This window comes from Macaca mulatta, chromosome 18 (genome assembly GCF_049350105.2).
Source record: "Macaca mulatta isolate MMU2019108-1 chromosome 18, T2T-MMU8v2.0, whole genome shotgun sequence".
Classification (NCBI taxonomy): domain Eukaryota; kingdom Metazoa; phylum Chordata; class Mammalia; order Primates; family Cercopithecidae; genus Macaca; species Macaca mulatta.
This window is the reverse complement of record NC_133423.1, coordinates 38,763,395-38,787,985: the sequence shown is the minus strand read 5'-3', so window position 1 is coordinate 38,787,985 and position 24,591 is coordinate 38,763,395. Positions and strand designations below refer to the sequence as shown.

The window sequence follows — 24,591 nt, the reverse complement described above, 5'->3', positions numbered from 1 at the left end:
TGTCTGGTGTGGATTTCTTTGGTTTTATCCTGTTTTGGGGTTGCTGAATTTCTTGAAACTGTAACATTTATTTATGTCTTTTGTCAAATTTTGGAAATATTGGCCCATAATTCTTTAAATATTTTTAGTTTCACACTCTTTTTCCTCTTTTATTGACTCTTTGGACACTATAATTTTTCCCAAAAAGTGCTGCTTTTCTTTTCTTTTAAAATTAATTAATTAATTTGGAGATGGCGTCTCACTCTGTTGCCCAGGCTGGAGTGCAGTAGTGCAACCTTGGCTCACTGCAACCTCCGCCTCCCGGGTTTAAACGATTCTCCTGCCTCAGTCTCCTGAGTAGCTGGGACTACAGGCACACGCCACCACTCCTGGCTGATTTTTTGTATTTTTAGTAGAGACAGGGTTTCACTATGTTAGCCAGGATGGTCTCGATCTCCTGACCTCATGATCTGCCCGCCTAGGCCTCCCAAAGTGCTGGGAATACAGGCATGAGCCACCATGCCTGGCCAAAGCGATGCTTTTCTAAAGTTGCCATTTTATTTCTTTTAGTTTATTTCCTTTTTAGAGATGGGGTCTCACTCTGTTGCCCAGACTGGTCTCAAAACAGTCTCCTGCCTTGGCCTCTGTAACAGCTGCAATCACAGGCATGAGCTACACACGCAGTGGTTGCCATTTTAAAACCCACACACTTTTAAATGCTCTGGTCTCCTAGGAAACTTTTTCAATATTTTTACCATTAGGGTGTACTTGTTTGGTAGATGGTTTCTGGTCAATCTTGTGATCCTTATTCCCCTCTTCTCTCTTCTATACAGACTTTCCAGATAGCCAGCTTTTCACTAAGACTTTGTGGCTATAGCTTGAGAAATAGCTTTGCTAGAAAGTATTATTTCTCTTTGTACTTACAGGAAATTTGAAATGTATCTTCTTTTCTGTTTTGTGATTCTGCTGAAGGAATAATATTTGCATAGTTCATTTTTTATTATTTTTATTTTTGAGACTGAGTCTCTCTCTGTCACTGAGGCTGGAGTGCAGTGGCGCAATCTCAGCTCATTGCAACCTCCGCCTCCTGAGTTCAAGTGATTCTTCTGCCTCAGCCTCCTGGGTAGCTGGAACTACAGGGAGCCACCATCACACCCAGCTCATTTTGGAATTTTTAGTAGAGATGGAGTTTCACCATTTTGGCCAGGTTAGTCTCGAACTCCTGACCTCCAGTGATCCTCCCGCCTCAGCTTCTCAAAGTTGTAGGATTACAGGGGTGAGCCACCATGCCTGGCCAGGTTTGCAATCTGTTTTATATGATTCTGTGTAGTTTTTGTAGGGTGTGTGGACATAGTTCAATTTTGGAAACTTCCTTGACTTCACCTATGTGGAAGCTTCTCCCAGTATAATTTTTTATTTTAAATTGTATTAATTATGCTGTTAATTTTTTTAAAAAATGCATGCATGTGATAAAAAATAAAAAAAAACAACGTTTCAAAAAATAGTAAGTACCCAAAATGGTAAAACGTATGTTTGCCTCTTCCCCATCCCAAATTCCTATTCCCTTTCGCAAAAGGAAAACAACATTAAAAATTTTGTGTATAATCTTATTACATAGATATAAGTGTGTATTTATACATATATATATTCATATACACATAGAAGTGTATGTCACAATATGGTTTTATATGCATACTACACAAATGGAAACATATACTATTCAGAACTTCAGTTTTTTTAATATGTATTATAATTAACTTCAAATCTGCATATATCCATTTTTCTAATTTTTAGTGACTCTTTAGTATGACATTTTATGGAATCCTAATAAATTTATGTAAATATGTCTGCTCTTATTTGAAGAATGTAGTTTATTTCTTGTGGGTTTTTTGTAATAAAATTTAATATGGTTGGGCTTAAAGTGTTAGTTGAATGAATTATAGTAAATTAATATAGTGGAATATTACATAGCTATTAAAAATTATACTAACTTATTAACAGAGAAATATTTTTGTGTTACCTTTTAAAGCAGGTTACAAAAAGTATGCATAATGCCAGTTTTGAAAAATATATTAACGTATGCCCTCCCACTTTCACATATATAAAAATATGTAAAAATTATAAGCATCAAAATATAAATAATGGTTTATTGTGTGCAATGAGTTAAGAGTTTATGGTTAATTTCATTAAGATTTGTACAATGAAATATATTCAGGTAACAAGAAGGCAGATATTATCATAGAAAACATCTATAAGACTAAAAAGGCATTGGAATGGCTGCTAGAAATTATGTAAAGTGTTGCATTCTTGAAGAGGGCATGTTTCTCAGGAATGTATATTTTTTAGGTCAAGACACTGAGGAAGCAGGGAGCTCTATGTCCACTCTGGAGAGGTCACTGGCTGCACGCCGAGCCCCCCGGGCCAAGCTCATGATTCCCATGGATGCCCAGTCCAACAATCCTGGTGAGTCAATATTGATGCCACCATGAAGAGATGAAATGCTTTCTATATGTATCTTTTCTATAAAACATCAAATTATCAAAAGTAATTAGAATTTTCCCTGAACTTTCTGGGCAAATGGAAATGAGGAATGCCTAAAACCACGTCATTAATAATTTGAAGTCCAAGTCTTCATTCTGTTACTGTATTTTTTTGTATACAATCAAATGATCTGTTGGCAAACAGATGGTTATATATTTAAGATATTGTTTGTAAAATATACGAATTTACAAAAAAGAGCTGATATATATTTTAATATTATTGATCTTATTCCAATAATCATCTCCATAGTTTATTTATTTACTTTTTGAGACAGAATCTTGCTGTGTTGCCCAGGTTGGAGTGCAGTGGCATGATCTTGGCTCACTGCAACTTCCACCTCCCAGATTCAAGCAATTCTTATGCCTCAGTCTTCCAAGAAGCTAGAACTACAGGTGTGCACAACCATGCCGAGCTAATTTTTGTATTATTAGTACAGACAGGGTTTTACCATGTTGGCCAAGCTGATCTCTAGCTCCTGACCTCATGTGATCTGTCTTCTTCAGCCTCCCAAAGTGCTGGGAATATAGGCATAAGCTACTGTGCCCATCCTCCATAGCTTTTTAAATAAACTTTTTAATGTGTCTAATTCTCACACTTAAATAATCCAGCTCCTTTAAAGCAGATGTTGACAGACACTCACTTACTACACCTCCCTTGTTGAAGTTTTCTGTCATCCTCCCACATTCACTGAAGATATTATTATCTGGGAATCACTTCCTTTCCAATTACTTCTATGCTCAGTCTTGGTAATTACAGTATTTGTGCAGATAATCCATCTGATACTCTAGATGGTTAGTTCCTCTATGTTACCTGCAAAGATATTGATTCTTTCCCACTTTAATTCATAAATTCCATGTCACACCAAATCAAACCAGTACAAAATGTCAGTTCCTGTTACCTTATTTGCTACCTGCTCACTTACTTTATTGCCCCCTTGCCATCAAGTCTTCAATCCCACCAGGACCTCCAATCCATCAACTCTGCCATTTCCTCCCATCCTTCATCCACCTTGTGTCCTCATTTATCTGCAAGCTCAACTTAGGTTTTATAGTCACTTATTTTCAGTCTCATCTCCCTTTATCCTCCTTCCCCATCTTACTCACCTGAAAAAAACCCTGGTTAAATAAGCAGCTCCCCAATTCTTACCCCTTTCCCTAATAGCGAAATGTATCTGGAGAAAAACATACAGCCTGCTTACTGAGTATTTATGATCAGAAGTCCAAGGTGAGCTCTCACTATTTGAAAATGACACTGTATTTCTCTAGTGGTTCATAATTACACTTTACAAGATGAATGTCTTATATGTATTCTTACTTTTCAGATTTCAATATCTCCTTCTTTCCCTATTCTTAGCAAAAAATCTTAGGGAGAAAAATGCATTCAGAAATTGGTATCCTTGTCCTTCCATCAAATCTAATTGATCTGTTAGTGCTGCTCTCTGAGTATCTTGTTGAAATCCCCCCTCACCCATTTAGGGACTCTTCTGTAATTACCCCTTCCCTTTCCTGCATTGTCAGTTTTTCTTCCTTATCACTGCAGAAAACACACAAATATTAATATTCTCTCATAACTCCCGTTTTGTAACACTCAATGCCACTTCCACCTCCAATTAAAACGATATTTACTGAAAAAATTTTAAAATTATCTGTACTAACTTTCTTCTCTTTCTAAGCTTTCTTATTAGTTTTAATAAGATTTTTACAGTCACTCTCCACTGAATCCATGATTGCCAAGGTTATCAATAATCTCCACATTATCAAATTCAACAGTCAAGTCACAGACTCTCAGAAACAATTGGCATAGGTTCTCACTTATTTCCCTGAAACACTTTCTCACTTTGGCATGTAGTGTACTAGATGCCCCTGGTTTTCTTCCTACCTTTCTGACTGCTCCTCCTCAGTATCCTTCACTTATTTCTCTTCTTCTTCCTGATATCTAAGAGTCAGAGAATGCCCCAAGGGTCAGTCTTCAGGCATCCTCTCTTTTCTCCCTACACCTGCTTCTTAGATAATGTCATCTAGTATCAGTGGCCTTAAATATTATTAAAATGCTAATGAATCCTGGTTGACATTATCCTGAGGCAGGATCTCTAGGGCAAGGACAAAATGCCACCAGTCTCTTTGCTAAAGCATAGAAAGAGTCTCCTTTGCTCCATTTCCCAGTAATTTCCTCATCGCCATCTGGGGACACCTCAGCCTGGGCTTCATTGTCCGTGTCACTACAAGCATTTTGGTCAAAACTGTTCATCAAGTCTCTAGGCAATTCCAAACTTTCCCACATCTTCCTGTCTTCTTCTTAGCCCTCCAAATTGTTCCAACCTCTGACCATTACCCAGTTCCAAAGTCATGTCCACATTTTCAGATTATCTTTATATTAGTGCCACACTCTTTGTGGTACCAATTTACTGTATTAGTCCATTTTTACACTGCTATAAAGATACTACCTGAGACTCAGTAATTCAAAAACAAAGGAGGTTTAATTGACTAACAGTTGCACATGGATGGGGAGGCCTCGTGAAACTCAGAATCATGGTGGAAGGTGAAGAAGAGACAAGTACCTTCTTCACAAGCCAGCAGGAAAGAGAGAGAGAGAGAGAACGAAGGGAGAAAAGCCCCTTATAAAACCACCAGATCTCATGAGATCTCACTCACCATCATGAGGAGCATGGGGGGAACTGCCTCAATGAGTCAGTCACCTCCCACTTTGTCCCTGTCTCGTCACAGGGGAAAATACAATTCGAGATGAGATTTGGGTGGGGACACAGAGCCAGATTATATTAATCAACTTACTCTGTTCAGAAACTCTAGTTTCATGCCTCTTTATTCTGATTTCCTTATACCCTAAATTCAATCTTTTACCAAATTATTGTTTTCAAAACATTTCCCAAATTTGACCACTCTTTTCCATCTTCACTGTTTTGCCCTTATCCAAGCTACCATCATCTCTTACAGATTACTCGACTAAGCGTGTAACTAGCCTCTTCTTTAGCTTTTTGGAAAAAAAACTATTCATAATTTTTGTGGGTACATAGTAGGTGTATATATTTATGGGGTACATAAGATGTTTTGATACAAGCATGCAATATGTAGTAATCACATCGTGGAGAATGTGTTATCCATCCATGCAAGTGTTTATCATTTTTGTTAAAAAAAATCCAATTATACTCTTAGTTATTTTTAAATGTACGATTAAGTTATTATTGACTACAGTCACCCTATTGTGCTATCAAATAGTAGGTCTTATTCATTCTTTCTATTTTTTGTACCCATTAATCTTCATTAGCTTTTGCCCTTACAGTTAATTGTCTACACAGCTGTCTCTCAATATGTAAATTAGATAATATTGTTCCTCTGTGACTTCCATCACATGTAGAAACAAAATCCACTAATGTCCTACAAGGTCCCATGTGATTTAGTCTCTGGGTTTATCCCTCACTTTATCTCCTATTGCTCCTTTCTGTAATTCATTACAATCACGTAACCTTCATCTGTGTTCCTTGGATAATAGGCACATCTCAGTTCAAGGACTCTGCACTTGCTGTAGTCTTTGTCTGGAATCTCTTTTTGTAGATATTTACATGTCTTATCCCCCATTTCTTTCAGGTCTCCATTCAACTGCCAACTTCTTAAGCAAGTCTTCCGTGACCATTGCCTAACATAGCATCTCTGGTCACTCCCTACTTTTCTATTATGCTTCATTTTTCTTTATTAATGCATTACACTATTCTATTTGTGATTTTGTGTTTGTTATTTATTTGCCTCCTGTATTTTAATATAATCTTTATAGGGGCAAGGATTTTGCCTATTTTGGTCATTTTGTGTCCCAAATACCCAGAACAGCACCTGGCACATGATAGGCACACAGTCAATACCATTTAGTCAAATGAATAAATTCATAGTTGTTTCTTTTTACCTACCATACGCCACATCCTCCCTATGCTCCATTACATCTTCTCTCAATTTTACTATAATAAATGCAAAAACTTACATGACATTTATAATGAATGCCAACTGTTCAAGTCATGTAGTAAGCCCTATTATTATGCTTCTCATTGTTAGGTTCTCTCATTTACTAGTGAGAGAAGAAAGGCTTGGAGAGTTTAAGTAACTAGCTGGCAGTCACACAGCTAGTACGTGCTATAGCCAGAATTTGGACCCAGAAGTTCTGATTTCAGAGTTCAGCGTTCTTAATCATTATGCTCCTAGCTGTCATACCCTGTGAAGCTATTGTCCTTTTTCTTTTATACCTTTCACTACTGAGAAAGATACTGTGCACTTAGTTGCCTTTTTTTCCCTCTAGCTGCTTTCCTCTTGTATAAATAACTAAGTTCTATCTGTGCCAATCATGTATTGCTTTCTTCTCAAAAATTATTGTACTTTAAAATCTGTGGAGCTTTCCTATCCCATCTAATTAGAAGCAGCTTCCTCATATAATAAGTTCCCATATGCCATTGCATTTTCTTTCACAGTATCTTTGAACCCCTGGCTATCCTCCCATTCTCAACTCTTTTATGTCTTCTTTGTGACTTCAATTCTAAACTACCAAGACAGCTTCCTAGCTAAGCCTTTCTGGCTCTAGCATCTTCCAGATTCTTAGGCATCCTGCTTGCCAGATTTCTTCCTAAAACAAGTTAAACATGGCATTCCATCCCATACATTTCTCCAGTGGCTCCCACTTTCTGCCAAGAAAAACAAAACAAAACAAACATTTTTGAAAACCTTTAAACGTTTTTAGCATATCATATTGGAATCTAGATTTCTGTTACTCTATCCTTATATGTACTCAGACTCATGCTAAGGTAGACTCATTGCTGATCCACAAATATACACTGTCCTTCATCTGTTTTTTTCCCTTTACATATTTCTTTCCTTTTGAAATGACTCAGTGAATAGCTCAACCTAAGAAGTTTTATGTATCCTTCAAAGACCAGAGTAGATATTGATGCTCTTACAAATACTTTTCTGATTACTCCATCTAGAAATAATGACTCCCTTTTATATATTTGAATAACATGTTCTTGTAGCACAATATAGCATTTATTACACACAATACTGCCTTATATGCTTAGGCTTTCAAGTCCAAATCTTCCCTCCTCTAACAGCTTGTGAATTAGTTCATGATAAAGATGTAATATATCTAATTCATCTTCATATTCACACATTTTATTGTTTAGTACCTAGCACAAAATTGGTGCTTGCTAAATATCTGTCCAATGAATGAAAAAACAAATAAATGTATTATTAAAATGCCTTCCTTATGTTTGTAACACATCGACGTTTGGCAGGCTCTTTTTTCGTCAGTTATAAATAGAATGTCATCTAACAAAATTGTCTGATGTATTAAGAGCACTTAAACTTGCTTTCATTAAACAGAAAAGGAAATAATAGGCTTAGAAAGAAAGAGAAAGAAATCTAACAAGTATGAAAAATTTTAATATTATTCACTTGGTAAATGCATTGCTAATTATTTTCATTTAATCCTCACAATATTATCATGTGTTAAGATTATCCTGATTTTACACATGGGAAACAGCAATTCAGACAGCTTAAGCAACTTCCTCTAGGATACTTGGACAACCTCAGAGCCTCTACGGTATACTGCTTTTCCAAAGATAAATATGGCTTTTATCTCCTAAATTATTCATATCCTTTTATTTTTCAAAAAGATTTTCTGAAGGTGCTGTCTCCATTGTCTAAACGTGGAAGCTGAGGCTCTGAGAGTCTGAACTTGAAACCTCTGCTTGATCTATCTACTCTAATGTATTGCTTCATATTGTCATCTTGAGTTCAGAGTTTTTGTATGCCTAAAATAACAAATCTTCTCTTACTCTTAGTGTCTTACTCTACATGAATGGAACCCATAAAATTACCAGAAATTAATTGTTGTTAATTTTTGTAATTATCAGATAACAACACATACATGGTTTTAAACCATCAAATAGTTTTTATAAGGATATTATGATTCAACAATTCCATTCCTAGATATATTCTACTCTTGGATATATACTCAATGGAAATATATAAAATGTTAGTCAACAGGTGCATATAATAATGTGGGCTATTTGTCATTATCACATCTTCATTACAATAGATGAATATATTATAGTGTATTCGTATAGTGGAGTACGATGCAGCAATAAAAATAAACTAAAATTATACAAAACAATATGGAGAATCTCACAGGTGTAAAATTGCAATACAGAAACCTGATGCATCTATATGATTCAATTTATGTAAAATTAGAAAATGAGTAAAATAATCCATGGGAGTTAATATGGTTTGGCTGTGTGCCCACCGAAATCTCATCTTGAATTCCCATGTCTTGTGGGAAGGTCCCAGTGGGAGGTAATTGAATCATGGGGCAGGTCTTTCCTGTGTTATTCTTGTGATAATGAATATGTCTCACAAGATCTGATGGTTTTTAAAATGGGAGTCTCTGTGAACAAACTCTCTTCTCTTTTCTGCCGCCATGTGAGATGTGCCTTTCACCTTCTGCCACAATTGTAAGGTCTCCTCAGTCACATGGAACTGTAAGTCCAATAAAGCTCTTTTGTAAATTGCTTAGTCTCAGGTGTGCCTTTATCAGCAGTGTGAAAATGGACTAATACAGTAAATTGGTACCAGGAGTGGGGCATTGCTGAAAAGATACTCGAAAATGTGGACGTGACTTTGGAGCTCAGTAACAGCTAGAGATTGGAATAGTTTGGAGGGCTCAGAAGAAGATAGGAAAAGGTGAGAAAGTTTGGAACTTCCTAGAGACTTGTTGAATGGCTTTGGCCAAAATACTGATAATGACACGGACAATGAAATCCAGTCTGAGGTAATCTCAGATGGAGATGAGGAACTTGTTGGAAACTGGAGCAAAGGTGACTCTGGTTATGTTTTAGCAAAAAGACTGGTGGCATTTTGCCCCTGGCCTAGAGATTTTTGGAACTTTGAACTTGAGAGAGATTATTTAGGGTATCTGGCAGAAGAAATTTCTAAGCAATAAAGCATTTAAGATGTGACTTGGGTGCTATTAAAGGCATTCAGTTTTACAAGGGAAGCAGAGAATAAAAATTCAGAAAATTTGCCCCCTGACAATACAGTAGAAAAGAAAATCCCATTTTCTGAGAAGAAATTGAAGCTGGCTGCAGAAATTTGCATAATCAACAAGGAGCTGAAAGTTAATCCACAAGACAATGGGAAAAACGTCTCCAGGGCATGTCAGAAGTCTTCACAGCAGCACCTCACATCACAGGCCTGGAGGCCTAGGAGGAAAAAGTGGTTTCATGGACCAGGCCCAGGATCTATGAGCTGTGTGCAGCCTATGGACATGGTGCCCTGTGTCCTAGCTGCTCCAGCTGTGGCTGAAAGGAGCCAACATAGAGCTCAGTCATGGCTTCAAAGGGTGCAACCCTCAAGCCTTGGCAGCTTCCATGTGATGTTGAGCCTTCCAGTGCACAGAAGTCAAGAACTGGGGTTTGGGAACCTCTACCTGGATTTCAGAGGATGTATGGAAATGCCTGGATGTCCAGGCAGAATTTTGCTGCAGGGGTGGGGCTTTCATGGAGAATCTCTACTAGGGCAGTGCAGAAGGGAGATGTGGGGTCAGAGCCCCCACACAGAGTCCCTACTGGGTCACTGTCTAGTGGGGTTGTGAGAAGAGGGCCACCATCCTCCAGACTCCAGAATGGTAGATCCACTGACAGCTTGCACTGTGCACCTGGAAGAGCTGCAGACACTCAATGCCAGCTCATGAAAGCAGCCAGAAGGGAGGCTGTACCCTGCAGAGCCACAGGGATGGAGATGCCCAAGACCGTGGGAACCTACGTCTTGCATCAGCGTGACCTGAATGTGAGACAAGGAGTCAGAGGGGATCATTTTGGAGCTTTAAGGTTTGACTGCCCTGCTGAATTTTGGACTTTCATGGGACCTGTAGCCCCTTTCTTTTAGCTAATTTATCCCATTTGGAATGACTGTATATACCCAATGCCTATAACCCCATTTTATATATGAAGTACCTAACTTACTTTTGATTTTACAGGCTAATAGGTGGAAAGGACTTGCCTTGTCTCATATGAGATGTTGGGCTATGGACTTTTGAGTTAATGCTGAAATGAGTTAAGACTTTGGGGGACCATTGGAAAGGCAAGCTTAGTTTTTAAATGTAAGAACATTAGATTTGGGAGGGGCCAGGGGCAGAATTATATGGTTTGGCTGTGTCCCCACCCAAATCTCATCTTGAATTCCCATGTGTTGTGGGAGTGACCCAGCAAGAGGTAACTGAATTTTGGGGCCAGGTTTTTCCTGTGCTATTCTCATGATAGTGAATAAGTCTCACAAGATCTGATGATTTTAAAAATGGGAGTCTCCTTGCACAAGTTGTCTTCTCTTGTCTGCCGCCATGTGAGATATGCCTTTTGCCTTCTGCCATGATTGTGAGACCTTCCCAGCCACGTGGAAGTGTAAGTCCAGTAAACCTCTTTTTTTTTTTGTAAATTGCCGAGTCTTGGGTATGTCTTTATCAGGATCATGGAAACAGACTATACAGGGTTAAAATTCAGGAGGACAGTTACTTCTGATGGAAGTGGATTACTGGACCAGAAGGTACTATAGGGAACCTTCTCATAATGTGTTATTTCTTGTTCTGGATGACAGATGCCAGGCATTTCACTCTGGAAAAACATTAAGCATTGTATTTAGCATATTCTCAATTTTCCCTATGTATATTATAATTCAATGAGAAAAAAGACAATAGAATATATATGTTTTTAAATAACTTGGTCACACTGCATTCATTGTTATCTACAAGCTGTTTGTTGGTGAAACCATATCCAACGAAAGAAAATTATTTTAACATACAAACATAGTTGATTTTAAAATATTTTTTATTTTTTTGAGTCAGAGTCTCACTGTGTTGCCCAGCTGCAGTGCAGTGGTACAATCCCTGTTCACTGTAACCTCTACCTCCTGGGCTCAAGCAATCTTCCTGCCTCGGCCTCCTGAGTAGATGGGACTGTAGACACAAGCCAACATGCCCAGCTAGTTTTCGTATTTTTTGAAGAGACGAGGTTTCACCATGTTGCCCAGGCTGGTCTCAAACTCCTGGACTCAAGTGATCCTCCTGCCTCTGCTTCCCAAAGTGTTGGGAGTACAGGTGTGACCCTGCATGCCTGGTCCAAATAAATACTTAAACGTTTTGATAAAATAGCCCTTTGCATCTGAGGTGATTGATAAGGCCATAGATAACTATGCTTAAAAATGGTATATCTGTATCTTGGCAGAGTTATGATTTCATTCAGGAGAGTACATAAATTTATAATGGCCCCATTTGCAATTATTTATATTTGCTGGGGCATCAAGCCTTGCATAAACTAAAGCCATAGCATTGTTCAGATTTCTAGTCACATATATAAAGATCGTTGCTATTTCACTGAGGAATCATTGTTCCTATAAGATTGTTATTTTCTTTTTTCCTTGACATTTTTTACTATGTGCTATAAAATGTTAATTAACAGATAAAACATAAGTTATCTGAAGTTGTTTTGGCTCTTAAAGCTCACAGAGAAAACGTATTTAATTTCATGGGAAGGCAGAATCTTCTTATTTGTCTAAGATTATACTTTTTGGTTGAAAATATTATATGGCATATGCCACTCCTTACCCCCAAGCATTCTTCACAGCTAAATTAGCTGAGGCTCATGAGAAACATGCCAGCTGACAGCACAGGCAGGAGATGAACCCTAATCTTTTGTTTCCACAACCTAGTTGCTCTTATTATAGAATGTTGGCAAAAGTTGATTATTTGTATAATGGCCAAAAAATTATTTTAAGTGCTGCTTCTTACTATAATGAAATTAATTACAAAAAAGTCAGAACAGAGTTTGGAAAAAAGGATATTTATTGACAAGTGCTTTCTGGAATAACACCAGTGAGGGTGAAGGATACAGAATCGGGGCAAGGGAGGGATTGAACTGGTAATGCTATTTAGTGGAGACCTCAGCTGACCTGAGGCTGTCCTTTAGGGTTGTCCTAAATGAGGCAAGGGGGACTGGCCTTCTGTATCCTGACTCAAGTAATCTTTCATGCAGGCTATTTCCAAGAAGTGGGGTGTAGCCTTGGGTGGGCAACTTAATTTGGCTGAGAGCATTCCTTGAAGACAGATTTAGATCTACATTACATTTCTAGATTTTATTGTACAATCAGATGTAACTATTTGGTCATTTTCAACCCATTTTCTTCTTTTGTAAAATGCTGAAAAAGAGGAGGAGAATAGGAAATAGGAAGGATGAAGATTGAAGCAGATGACCAGTAAGATCATTTAAAGTATGAGACGTTTTAGGGCAGTATCTTGAATTTTATATGTTTCTCACTTCTCTTTTTCTGTGAATATTTGAGGGGAAAAAGAGGAAAATCATTCTTTAAAGGAAAAAGAAGTCTCAAAAAGGTAGCCTGAAACATCTAGCAAAAACACTGAAGCAAAGGAAGTAATGGCTACTTTGCCATGGTAATGGCTACTTGTTTCTGGGCTTTCTAGAACATTCACTATGAGAGCCAACACTCTTCTTCCCATCCCCACCATCTGTGTTAGTCACTTGGCTGTAGAACACAAACGGTGAGTTGGAGAACCTGTTGAGAAGGGAAATAAAGGTACATGAGAAAAGGCAGATTTTAAAAACTGGAGTTCTACTGACTCTAGGTGCTGTCCTACCAGGAGGTCTGCTTCTACACAAATGGACATTGAGAGGGACTTGTCTGTGAGATGATCACTCCTTTGACCCATGCATATAAGGTGTGAGAAACCAACATCCTAAGATTGGACCCAGCTCAATAGTCTTCTGAGCCTGGGTATTTATTCCATCACCCTTCAGACCTTGTGGATGCCCACAACCAACCAAGAATGCTTTCCTAGGAGTAAGGAGTGCAGACAGCCATTCTAGTATGATAAATATAAACAGCACATACATTTTCAACTATTCAGAACTGTAGGAACAGTGGTGAGAAGAAAGTTCAAATCACACTTAAATGTGCATTAGAAACGATCTCATTACCTAATACATGATTTTAAATACTAATCTGATCAATTCATTGTTAATATGAGTTTTTATTCTTTGACTCTTCAATGACATACTTCATTCCACCTCTTACTCTGAATTACTGAAAGGAACAGTATTTTTTATGCAAACTCTATAGGCCCACAATGCATTATGCATTATGCAATGTTTTGTGCGATGCCATGGCTCTATATAAAAATGGAATTAAAAAGTGTTGTTAATGAATGAGAATTGGAGATCCAGATGTTGTTTCTTGGTAGTTCTATAACAAAATAAATTTTCAAACAAAATCCATCTATTGTTAATTCTATTGGACTACCAAAATCAGCAAGTCAGTAGTTATGCAGACACAGTCAAGATGACTTTTAAGCTTAAAAAGGTTCCTGTAGAGAGTAGAGAATTGTGCCTTTTCAGGGAATTTTACAAGAAAAGAAGTAGTTTGTTTTTCAAAGATACAGGAATAATGAAGAAGGGATCTGGCAAAGGGTTGGTGAGAGCAAATATTTTAGATGATGGAGTATAAAAGGTATACCAACTTAGCTTCTAGAAAGTTTCTAGAGAAATGTAAAAATACAGATCTTCCTTTTAAGACTTAGATTACCTAATTATTTCTTAATTCCTAATGTCTTAGAGATTTCTTCAACAAAATGGACCATTTCTTTTTTTTCTATTTTTTATTTAATTTTATTACATTTTAAGTTCTAGGGTACATGTGCACAAAGTGCAGGTGTGTTACATATGTATACATGTGCCATGTTGGTATGCTGCACCCATTAACTCTCCATTTACATTAGGTATATCTCCTAATGCTATCCCTCCCCTCTCCCACCACCCCACGACAGGCGTGTGATGTGATGCCTTCCTGTGTCGAAGTGTTCTCATTGTTCAATTCCCACCTATGAGTGAGAACATGTGGTATTTGGTTTTCTGTCCTTGCGATAGTTTGCTGAGAATGCTGCATCCATGGCCCTACAAAGGACAGGAACTCATCCTTTTTTATGCCTGCATAGTATTCCAAGGTGTATATGTGCCACATTTTCTTAATCCAGTAGGTCATTGATGGACATTTGGGTTGGTTCCAAGTCTTTGCTATTGTGAAGACTGCTGCAATAAACATATGTGTGCATGTGTCTTTATAGCAGCATGATTTATAATCCTTTGGGTATATACCCAGTAATGGGATTGCTGGGTCAAATGGTATTTCTAGTTCTAGATCCTTGAGGAATTGCCAAACTGTTTTCCACAATGGTTGAACTAGTTCACAGTCACACTAACAGTGTAAAAGTGTTCCTATTTTTCCACATCCTCTCCAGCACCTGTTGTTTCCTGACTTTTTAATGATGGCCATTCTAACTGGTGTGAGATGGTATCTCATTGTGGTTTTGATTTGCATTTCTCTGATGGCCAGTGATGATGAGCATTTTTTCCTGTGTCTGTTGGATGCATAAATGTCTTCTTTTGAGAAGTGTCTGTTCATATCCTTTGCCCACTTTTTGATGTGATTGTTTTTTTCTTGTAAATTTGAGTTCTTTGTAGATTCTGGATATTAGCCCTTCGTCAGATGAGTAGATTGCAAAGATTTTCTCCCTTTCTGTAGGTTGCCTGTTCACTCTGATGGTAGTTTCTTTTGCTGTGCAGAAGCTCTTTGGTTTAATTAGATCCCATTTGTCAATTTTGGCTTTTGTTGCTGTTGCTTTTTGTGTTTTGGACATGAAGTCCTTGCCCGTGCCTATGTCCTGAATGGTATTGCCTATGTTTTCTTCTAGGGTTTTTATGGTTTTAGGTCTAACAGTTAAGTCTCTAATCCATTTTGAATTAATTTTCATATAAGATGTAAGGAAGGGATCCAGTTTCAGCTTTCTACATGTGGATAGCCAGTTTTCCCAGCACCATTTATTAAATAGGGAATCCTTTCCCCATTTCTTGTTTTTGTCAGGTTTGTCAAAGATCTGATGGTTGTAGATGTGTAGTATTATTTCTGAGGGCTCTGTTCTGTTCCATTGGTCTATATCTCTGTTTTGGTACCATTACCATGCTGTTTTGTTTACTATAGCCTTGTAGCATAGTTTGAAGTCAGGTAGCATGTTGCCTCCAGCTTTGTTCGTTTGGCTTAGGATTGTCATGGCAATATGGGTTCTTTTTTGGTTCCATATGAACTTCAAAGTAGTTTTTTCCAATTCTGTGAAGAAAGTCATTGGTAGTTTGATGGGGATAGCATTGAATCTATAAATTGCCTTGGGCAGTATGACCATTTTCATGATATTGATTCTTTCTATCCATGAGCATGGAATGTTCTTCCATTTGTTTGTGTCCTCTTTTATTTCACTGAGCAGTGGTTTGTAGTTCTCCTTGAAGAGGTCCTTCACATCCCTTGTAAGTTGGATTCCTAGGTATTTTATTCTCTTCAAAGCAATGGGAATGGGAATTCATTTGTGATTTGACTCTCTGTTTGTCTGTTATTGGTGTATAAGAATGCTTGTGATTTTTGCACATTGATTTTGTATCCTGAGACTTTACTGAAGTTGCTTATCAGCTTAAGGAGATTTGGGGCTGAGACCATGGGGTTTTCTAAATATACAATCATGTCATCTGCAAACAGGGACAATTTGACTTCTTCTTTTCCTAATTGAATACCCTTTATTTCTTTCTCTTGCCTGACTGCCCTGGCCAGAACTTCCAACACTATGTTGAATAGGAGTGGTGAGAGAGGGCATCCCTGTCTTGTACCAGTTTTCAAGGTGAATGCTTCCAGTTTTTGCCCATTCAGTATGATATTGGCTGTGGGTTTATCATAAATAGCTCTTATTATTTTGAGATATGTTCCATCAATACCGAATTTATTGAGCGTTTTTAGCATGAAGGGCTGTTGGATTTTGTCAAAGGTCTTTTCTGCATTTATTGAGATAATTATGTGTTTTTTGTCTTTGGTTCTGTTTATATGCTGGATCATGTTTATTGGATTTGCATATGTTGAACCAGCCTTGCATCCCAGGGATGAAGCCCACTTGATCGTGGTGGATAAGCTTTTTGATGTGCTGCTGTATTTGGTTTGCCAGTATTTTATCGAGGATTTTTGCATCGATGTTCATCAGGGATATTGGTCTAAAATTCTCTTTTTTTTTTGTTGTGTCTCTGGCAGACTTTGGTATCAGGATGATGTTAGCCTCATAAAATGAGTTAGGGAAGATTCCCTCTTTTTCTGTTGATTGCAATCATTTCAGAAGGAATGGTTCCATCTCCTCCTTGTACCTCTGGTAGAATTCGGCTGTGAATCCTTCTGGTCCTGTAGATTTTTGGTTGGTAGGCTATTAATTATTGCCTCAATTTCAGAACCTGTTATTGGTCTGTTCAGGGATTCAACTCCTTCCTGGTTTAGTCTTGGGAGGGTGTATGTGTCCAGGAATTTATCCATTTCTTCCAAGTTGTCTAGTTTATTTGCGTAGAGGTGTTTATAGTATTCTCTGATGGTAGTTTGTATTTCTGTGTGGTCAGTGGTGATATCCCCGTTACCATTTTTTATTGTGTCTATTTGATTCTTCTGTCTTTTCTTCTTTATTAGTATTGCTAGTGGTCTATCCATTTTGTTGATCTTTTCAAAAAGATTTTTTGAAGGGTTTTTTGTATCTGTATCTCCTTCAGTTCTGCTCTGATTTTAGTTATTTCTTGCCTTCTGCTAGCTTTCGAATGTGTTTGCTCTTGCCTCTCTAGTTCTTTTAATTGCGATGTTAGAGTGTCAATTTTAGATCTTTCCAGCTTTCTCTTGTGGGCATTTAGTGCTATAAATTTCCCTCTACACACTGCTTTAAATGTGCCCCAGAAATTTTAGTATGTTGTATCTTTGTTCTCATTGGTTTCAAAGAGCATCCTTATTTCTGCCCTCATTTCTTTATGTACCCAGTAATCATTCAGGAGAGGTTGTTCAGTTTTCATGTAGTTGAGCAGTTTTGAGTGAGTTTCTTAATCCTGAGGTCTAGTTTGATTGCACTGTGGTCTGAGAGATAGTTTGTTATAATTTCTGTTCTCTGTACATTTGCTGAGGAGTGCTTTACTTCCAACTATGTGGTTGATTTTGGAATAAGTGCGATGTGGTGCTGAGAAGAATGTATATTCTGTTGATTTAGGGTGGAGACTTCTGTAGATGTCTATTAGGTCCGCTTGGTGCAGAGCTGAGTTCAATTCCTGGATATCCTTGTTAACTTTCTGTCTCGTTGATCTGTCTAATGTTGACAGTGGGGTGTTAAAGTCTCCCATTATTATTGTATGTGAGTCTAAGTCTCTTTGTAAGTCTCTAAGGACTTGCTTTGTGAATCTGGGTGCTCCTGTATTGGGTGCATATATATTTAGGATAGTTAGCTCTTCTTGTTGAATTGATCCCTTTACCATTATGTAATGACCTTCTTTGTCTCTTTTGATCTTTGATGGTTTAAAGTCTGTTTCATCAGAGACTAGGATTGCAATCCCTGCCATTTTTTGTTTTCCATTTGCTCAGTAGACCTTCCTCCATTCCTTTATTTTGAGCCTGTGTGTCTCTGCACGTGAGATGGATCTTCTGAATACAGCAAACTGATGGGTCTTGACTCTTTATCCAATTTGCCATTCAGTGTCTTTTAATTGGAGCATTTACCCAATTTACATTTAAGGTAAATATTATTATGTGTGAATTTGATCCTGTCATGATGATGTTAGCTGGTTATTTTGCTCATTAGTTAATGCAGTTTTCTGCTAGCATTGATGGTTTTTACACTTTGACATGTTTTGGCAGTGGCTGGTACTGGTTGTTCCTTCCCATGTTTAGTGCTTCCTTCAGGAGCTCTTGTACGGCAGGCCTGGTGGTGACAAAATCTCTCAGATTTGCTTGTCTGTAAAGGTTTTTATTTTTCCTTCACTTATGAAACTTAGTTTGGCTGGATATGAAATTCTGGGTTTAAAATTCTTTTCTTTAAGAATGTTGAATATTGGCCCCCACTCTCTTCTGGCTTGTAGAATTTCTGCCAAGAGATCTGCTGTTAGTCTGATGGGCTTCCCTTTGTGGGTAACCCGACCTTTCTCTCTGGCTGCCCTTAAGATTTTTTCCTTCATTTCAACTTTGGTGAATCTGACAAATATGTGTCTTGGAGTTGCTCTCCAAGATCTTTGTTGGTTTAAAGTCTATTTTATCAGTGTTCTTTGTCGTGTTCTCTGTGTTTCCTGAATTTGTGGTGTTCTCTCTATTTCCTGAATTTGAATGTTGCTAGGTTGGGGAAGTTCTGGATAATATCCTGCAGAGTGTTTTCCAACTTGGTTCCATTCTCCCTGTCACTTTCAGGTACAACAATCAGACATAGATTTGGTCTTTTCACATAGTCTGTTATGTCTTCGAGGTTTTGTTCATTTCTTTTTACTCTTTTTTCTCTAAACTTCTCTTGTTGCTCCATTTCATTCATTTGATCTTCAATCACTGATACCCTTTTTTCCATCTGATTGAGTTGGTTACTGAAGCATGTGAATTTGTTGCATAGTTCTTGTTCCATGATTTTCAGCTCTATCAGCACATTTAAGAACTTCTCTACGCTGGTTATTCTAGTTAGCCATTCATCTAATCTCTTTTCAAGGGTTTTAGCTTTTTTGCAATGGGTTCGAACTTCCTCCTTTAGCTTGGAGAAGTTTGATTATCTGAAGCCTTCTTCTCTCAGCTCATCAAAGTCATTCTCCATCCAGCTTTGTTCTGTTGCTGGCGAGGAGCTGCATTCCTTTGGAAGGAGAGAGGTGGTCTGATTTTTAGAATTTTCAGCTTTTCTGCTCTGCTTTTTCCCCATCTTTGTGGTTTTATCCACGTTTGGTCTTCGAAGATGGTGATGTACAAGTGGGGTTTTGGTGTTGATGTCCTTTCTGTTTGTTGGTTTTCCTTCTAACAGTCAGTACCCTCAGTTGCAGGTCTGTTGGAGTTTGTTGGAGGTGCACTCCAGACCCTGTTTGCCTGGGTATCAGCAGTGGAGGCTTCAGAAGCGTGAATATTGCTGAATAGCAAATGTTGCCCCCTAATTGTTCCTCTGGAAGCTTCCTCTCAGAGGGGTACCTGGCTGTGTGAGGTCTCAATCTGCCCCTACTGGTGTGTGTCTCCCAGTTCGGCTACTCAGGGGTCAGGGACCCACTTGAGGAGGCAGTCTCTCCATTCTCAGATCTCAGACTCCATGGTGGGAGAACCACTACCTCTTAAAAGCTGTCAGACAGGGACATTTCAATCTGCAGAGGTTTCTGATTCCTTTTGTTTGGCTATGCCCTGTCCCCAGAGGTGGAGCCTACGGAGGCAGGCAGGCCTCCTTGAGCTGCGGTGGGCTCCACCCAGTTCCGGTTCGAGCTTCCTGGCCGCTTTGTTTACCTACTCAAGCCTCAGCAATGGTGGGCGCCCCTCCCCCAGGCTTGCTGCCACCTTGCAGTTAGATTTCAGACTGCTGTGCTAGCAATGAGGGAGGACCCGTGGGTGAGGTACCTTCCAAGTCAGGTGCAGGACCTTGCAAGCCAGGCGCGGGATATAATCTCCTGGTGTGCCATTTGCTAAGACCCTTGGAAAAGCACAGTGTTAGGGTGGGAGTGACCCGATTTTCCAGGTGCTGTGTGTCATGGTTTCCCTTGGCTAGGAAAGGGAATTCCCTTACCCCTTGTGCTTCCCAGGTGAGGCAATGCCTCACCCTGCTTCGGTTCTCACTTGGTGGGCTGCACCCTCTCCTGCACCCACTGTCTGACACGCCCCAGTGAGATGAACCTAGTACATCAGTTGGAAATGTAGAAATCACCCATCTTCTGTGTCGCTCACGCTGGGAGCTGTTGTCTGGAGCTGTTCCTATTCGTCCAACCTCACAACATTTCCTGTCTCATCAAGGTTTTGGGGATCTGGGGGTAACTTATAAATGGCTAAGGCAAATGGATGCACAATTTTTTGAGAAAATCTTTCCGGTCTGCTTAGAAAAGAATACTGTGATACCGTAAGCTCATCTCAAAGGAATTCCATGGAACAAGTTCAGAGTCTATTTTTCCTACAGCCTCATCTTCTGTCTAATATCATGGAGCCAAAACGTACACACAGATGTTCACAACTATTTCATATATCTGGGCTTCATAGACACATCTCATTTGAGAAGATCTCAGTTGAAAAGGTTCAGATAGATAGAAGGAGTAAAGGTCCAGATAGAAGGAGTATAGTAGGAGATTACAGGGGTCTTAAAGTTTCCTTCTCACAGTTCACTCTGTTTGATCTTAACACATAGCCCCTGCTGTGGCAAGCACTAAGCCATCCAGTCCACATTCTATCTCATCTTGGAAAGTGGGTATAAACCACATTAAAATTGGGCCAGATAGACTTCAATAAATTAACAGCCTTCCTTTAGCTAACAAATGACAAAACAAGAACTTGAACTAGAAATTATCTTTCTCATGTCAAAAATCTTTCAGGGTCATACTTCCCTCAGGTTCAAATTTGAATTTAAAAACTATTATTTATTTGCCTCTATCTTAATGCATGGCACTCTTTTTTTTTTCTTCTTTTTTTTCAAATGTAAGACAGGATGTTTTAAACAGTATTTTCAACTAAAAGATATTCCATGCAGTTTTGGTTGCATCTCTTGCAGCCTTGAAAATTAATTACAATGCCCAACATTTATGGGTTGCTGACTTCTAACCCTGTACTCTGTTGCGCTTCTCTGTGGATGATCTCTTTAATCTTCACAACCACACCATAAAATCAGTACTGCATTTTGCAGATAAGGAAACTGAAAAGCAGAGCTTGAATAATTTGCCCTTCAACGTACAGCTAACAATTATTATGTAACAAATTACTCCCAAAATGTAGCGACATAAAACAATTATTGTTTATTTTCTCAATAGCATCTCTGAGAATCAAGTATCTAAGAGTGGTTTAGCGAGGTGGTTCAGGGTCAGAGCTTCAAGCTATTTCATGAGGTTTCTTTTAGTATCTTGAGCTGAGGATCTAGTTTCTTGCCACATGGTCCTGTGCACAGGTCTGCTGGCCTGCCCTCAAGACATAACACCTGGATTCCCCAAGATGTGACACCTGACTTCCCCCAGCATGAGTGATCCAAAAGAGAGAAGAGAGAGAAAGAAAGTGAGCATGTGCAATCTTTTTAAACCTTACCTTAGAAGAGATATATGCCATTTCTGCCACATTCTACTGGTCACCAGACCAATCCTGGTAAAATGTGCAAGGGAACCCCACAGGCTTGTGAACCCCATGAGGTGGGATCAGTGGGAGGCATCTTTGACACTGGCTCTGACGCTTATTCACTAGCAGGGAGTAGAATTAGGTAACGAATCCAGGCAGTTTTACTTCAGCATTTGGACTCTTTACCATTATGTTAAGAATAACTGCAAAGCACATATTTACGACTCTTAGGGCTTTTCCAAAAGCGACCCTCCATGGAGTTTGTGGGTACTTGTGAATGTCATGCTGGGACACTTGCTTATCAAAGAACACCTGAAAATGTGAAGGAGATATGAATATGTATCAAGGACAATAGAGGCTAAATTTCCAAATGTCCCAGATAATATACAGGTCATTCTGGAAAAGAAAAGATAAAAAGAGGCAGAATGAAAAATCATTTCAGTTAAGCTCTTTCATTTCGACATACCATTATCTTTGTCCCCTTCGTCTCCTCAACAAATCTCTCAATTCCATCAAGTACCATGTTGAGAAATATCTAGGGAGGGTTTTCTTATTTCTTAAATCTTGTAGCTTAAAAAAATTTTTACTTTTGATTTCCTATAGGTAGTATTTAGTGCTAACATTTTAAAGAATATTATGGAAGTTTTTAAATACCAATGTGCCTTGTTCAGGGAGCTAGGTAATTTGGTGAGGGAATTTCTACTTGAGAAATCTTTGTGCATCAATGTCAGAAATAAATTGAATTGTCAGAAAGCTGTGTCAGAACAGATTTCTTGTCATGTTTTGCCACACAGCAGATATTTATTGAAAATGCTAGATGATATTGCTCTCTGAGCTGTTTTACATAAATATAGCAGTGAAGCTAATACTATGAGTTGAAGCCTGTGTGTGTGTGTGTGTGTGTGTGTGTGTGTGTGTGTGTGTATGTGTTTGTGTGTGTGTATTTCCGACTTTCAAAACTGACATCAAGGGGAAAAATACCTAAAGATACCTTAATACCTAATGTTTTATCCAACTTACTTTAAGAATGATTATTTTTTGTTATAAGTAAATGTAGACTTCTGTGCCTTTTCAGAAATGAATCATAGAATGAAATACTTCAAGATCAAAGCTTTGGGATACTGGCTATTCTATTTCATGTCATGAAATAATGAGCACTTTTGAGATGCAGAAACATACAACAGATTTATATTTTTGAAAGAAGTTTTATTATTTGTAAAGCCTTTGTAATCAGGTCAGTAGCAAAAATACAAAACTATTAGAAAGTAAAATTTCTTTCTTCAGTAATGAAAGACTTGGAACTGCAGTGTAAGTTTAGTCTCTAGAGTGCTCTCAGTACTCTAACTAAAAAATTATATGGCTTGCAAAATTGTTTTATGTTTCTCTCTCCAAATTTGTTTGGCTCCGAATCGAAGATACTTATGAAACTCTTTTTCTAAACGTATTGTGAAATATTTGTTAATAATATTATTGTTTGTATTATGATCATTTTGATAAGAAAATATAGTGTGCATAATTTGTGGAATGAGTATCTTCTATATCTGAAGGAGACTAACATTGTCACATTTATGAGTAAAAATTATCAATATCAGGAATGCTTTGCAATCTAGCAATCCACTTTAATGACTGCAGTGATCCATTTGATGAGTAAGACAGGTGAAATAATTCAGTTGACTGCCTCAGAGTCTGAGAATTTGAATTGTTTAAAAATAGACTTTATGCTCTTGTATGGCTTATATTTACAAATGTGTTCAACTACTTTATTATTATTATTATTATTATTATTATTATTATTATTATTATAGTTATAGTAACTATATACCCCAGGAGACTAAATCATACGTCAAGTCACTGTGAAAGTCTCCAGTGTGTTAAAATGACAGATTTCTAAATAATACTCCTAGAAAATCCTTCATATTAACTCACTTGAAAAATATGAAGTATCTGTAGCACTGTACTAGAAAAGACACAAAGACAACAAAATTATAACTTATTTCTTTAAGGAGTTTATAACATTTTGGCTGGTATCTGGTTTGAATCTCTGATTCTTTTTGAAAGTTTCCTTGTCATTTTAAAAATTTCCCTTTTTCTGGAGCCTGTTTATGTGTTTATATATCCATAATGTGCTTTTTATAAAATATCTTTATTGAGGCATTGTGCTTTGTACCACTTACTCTCAAATGTTCATTCATGTCTTCTCTAAAATAATTTAGAAAAACTATGTATCCCCTCATATATTTAAAATTTGACACTTAAAATATTTTGTTATACATTAAAAAACTGTGAAAGATGAAATTTTTCTGGTATAACATACTTTTAAACCAATCTAAAAGCATAAAAATACCATAGTACTTTGATACCAATATCATCCCCTTAAAAAATATGTGAGCCTTAACAGATAGAAGTTAACATCACTCATTTTTCTCCTTGAACTAGAATCTACAATTTATTTTCCCCACAGATTAACATACAAACATGATATATTTTTATGTTTGCAGGTCTTTTATTGATTATATATCTTACATTTTGCAGCATAAAATTTATATAAACCAAAATTTTATTTTATGTTTGTATTTCCAGTTAATTGTTAATGTTCTTTCCTGTGGATCTTTTCTTTTTTTTTTTTTTTGAGACGGAGTCTCGCTCTGTCGCCCAGGCTGGAGTGCAGTGGCCGGATCTCAGCTCACTGCAAGCTCCACATCCCAGGTTTACGCCATTCTCCTGCCTCAGCCTCCCGAGTAGCTGGGACTACAGGCGCCCGCCACCTCGTCCGGCTAGTTTTTTGTATTTTTTAGTAGAGACGGGGTTTCACCGTGTTAGCCAGGATGGTCTCGATCTCCTGATCTCGTGATCCGCCCGTCTTGGCCTCCCAAAGTGCTGG

General features: G+C 38.0%; 1 protein-coding gene across 2 annotated transcripts in view; it reads left to right on the top strand.

Annotated features, from left to right (window-relative positions):
* Nucleotides 1-24,591, top strand: part of DCC (DCC netrin 1 receptor) — a 1,210,743-nt gene that overhangs the window by 1,137,000 nt on the left and 49,152 nt on the right. For both annotated transcript variants that reach the window (XM_028837901.2, XM_028837898.2), the window contains exon 25: nucleotides 2,326-2,442. In XM_028837901.2, the coding sequence (XP_028693734.2) occupies nucleotides 2,326-2,442 (117 nt within the window). The remainder of the gene's footprint in view (nucleotides 1-2,325; nucleotides 2,443-24,591) is intronic.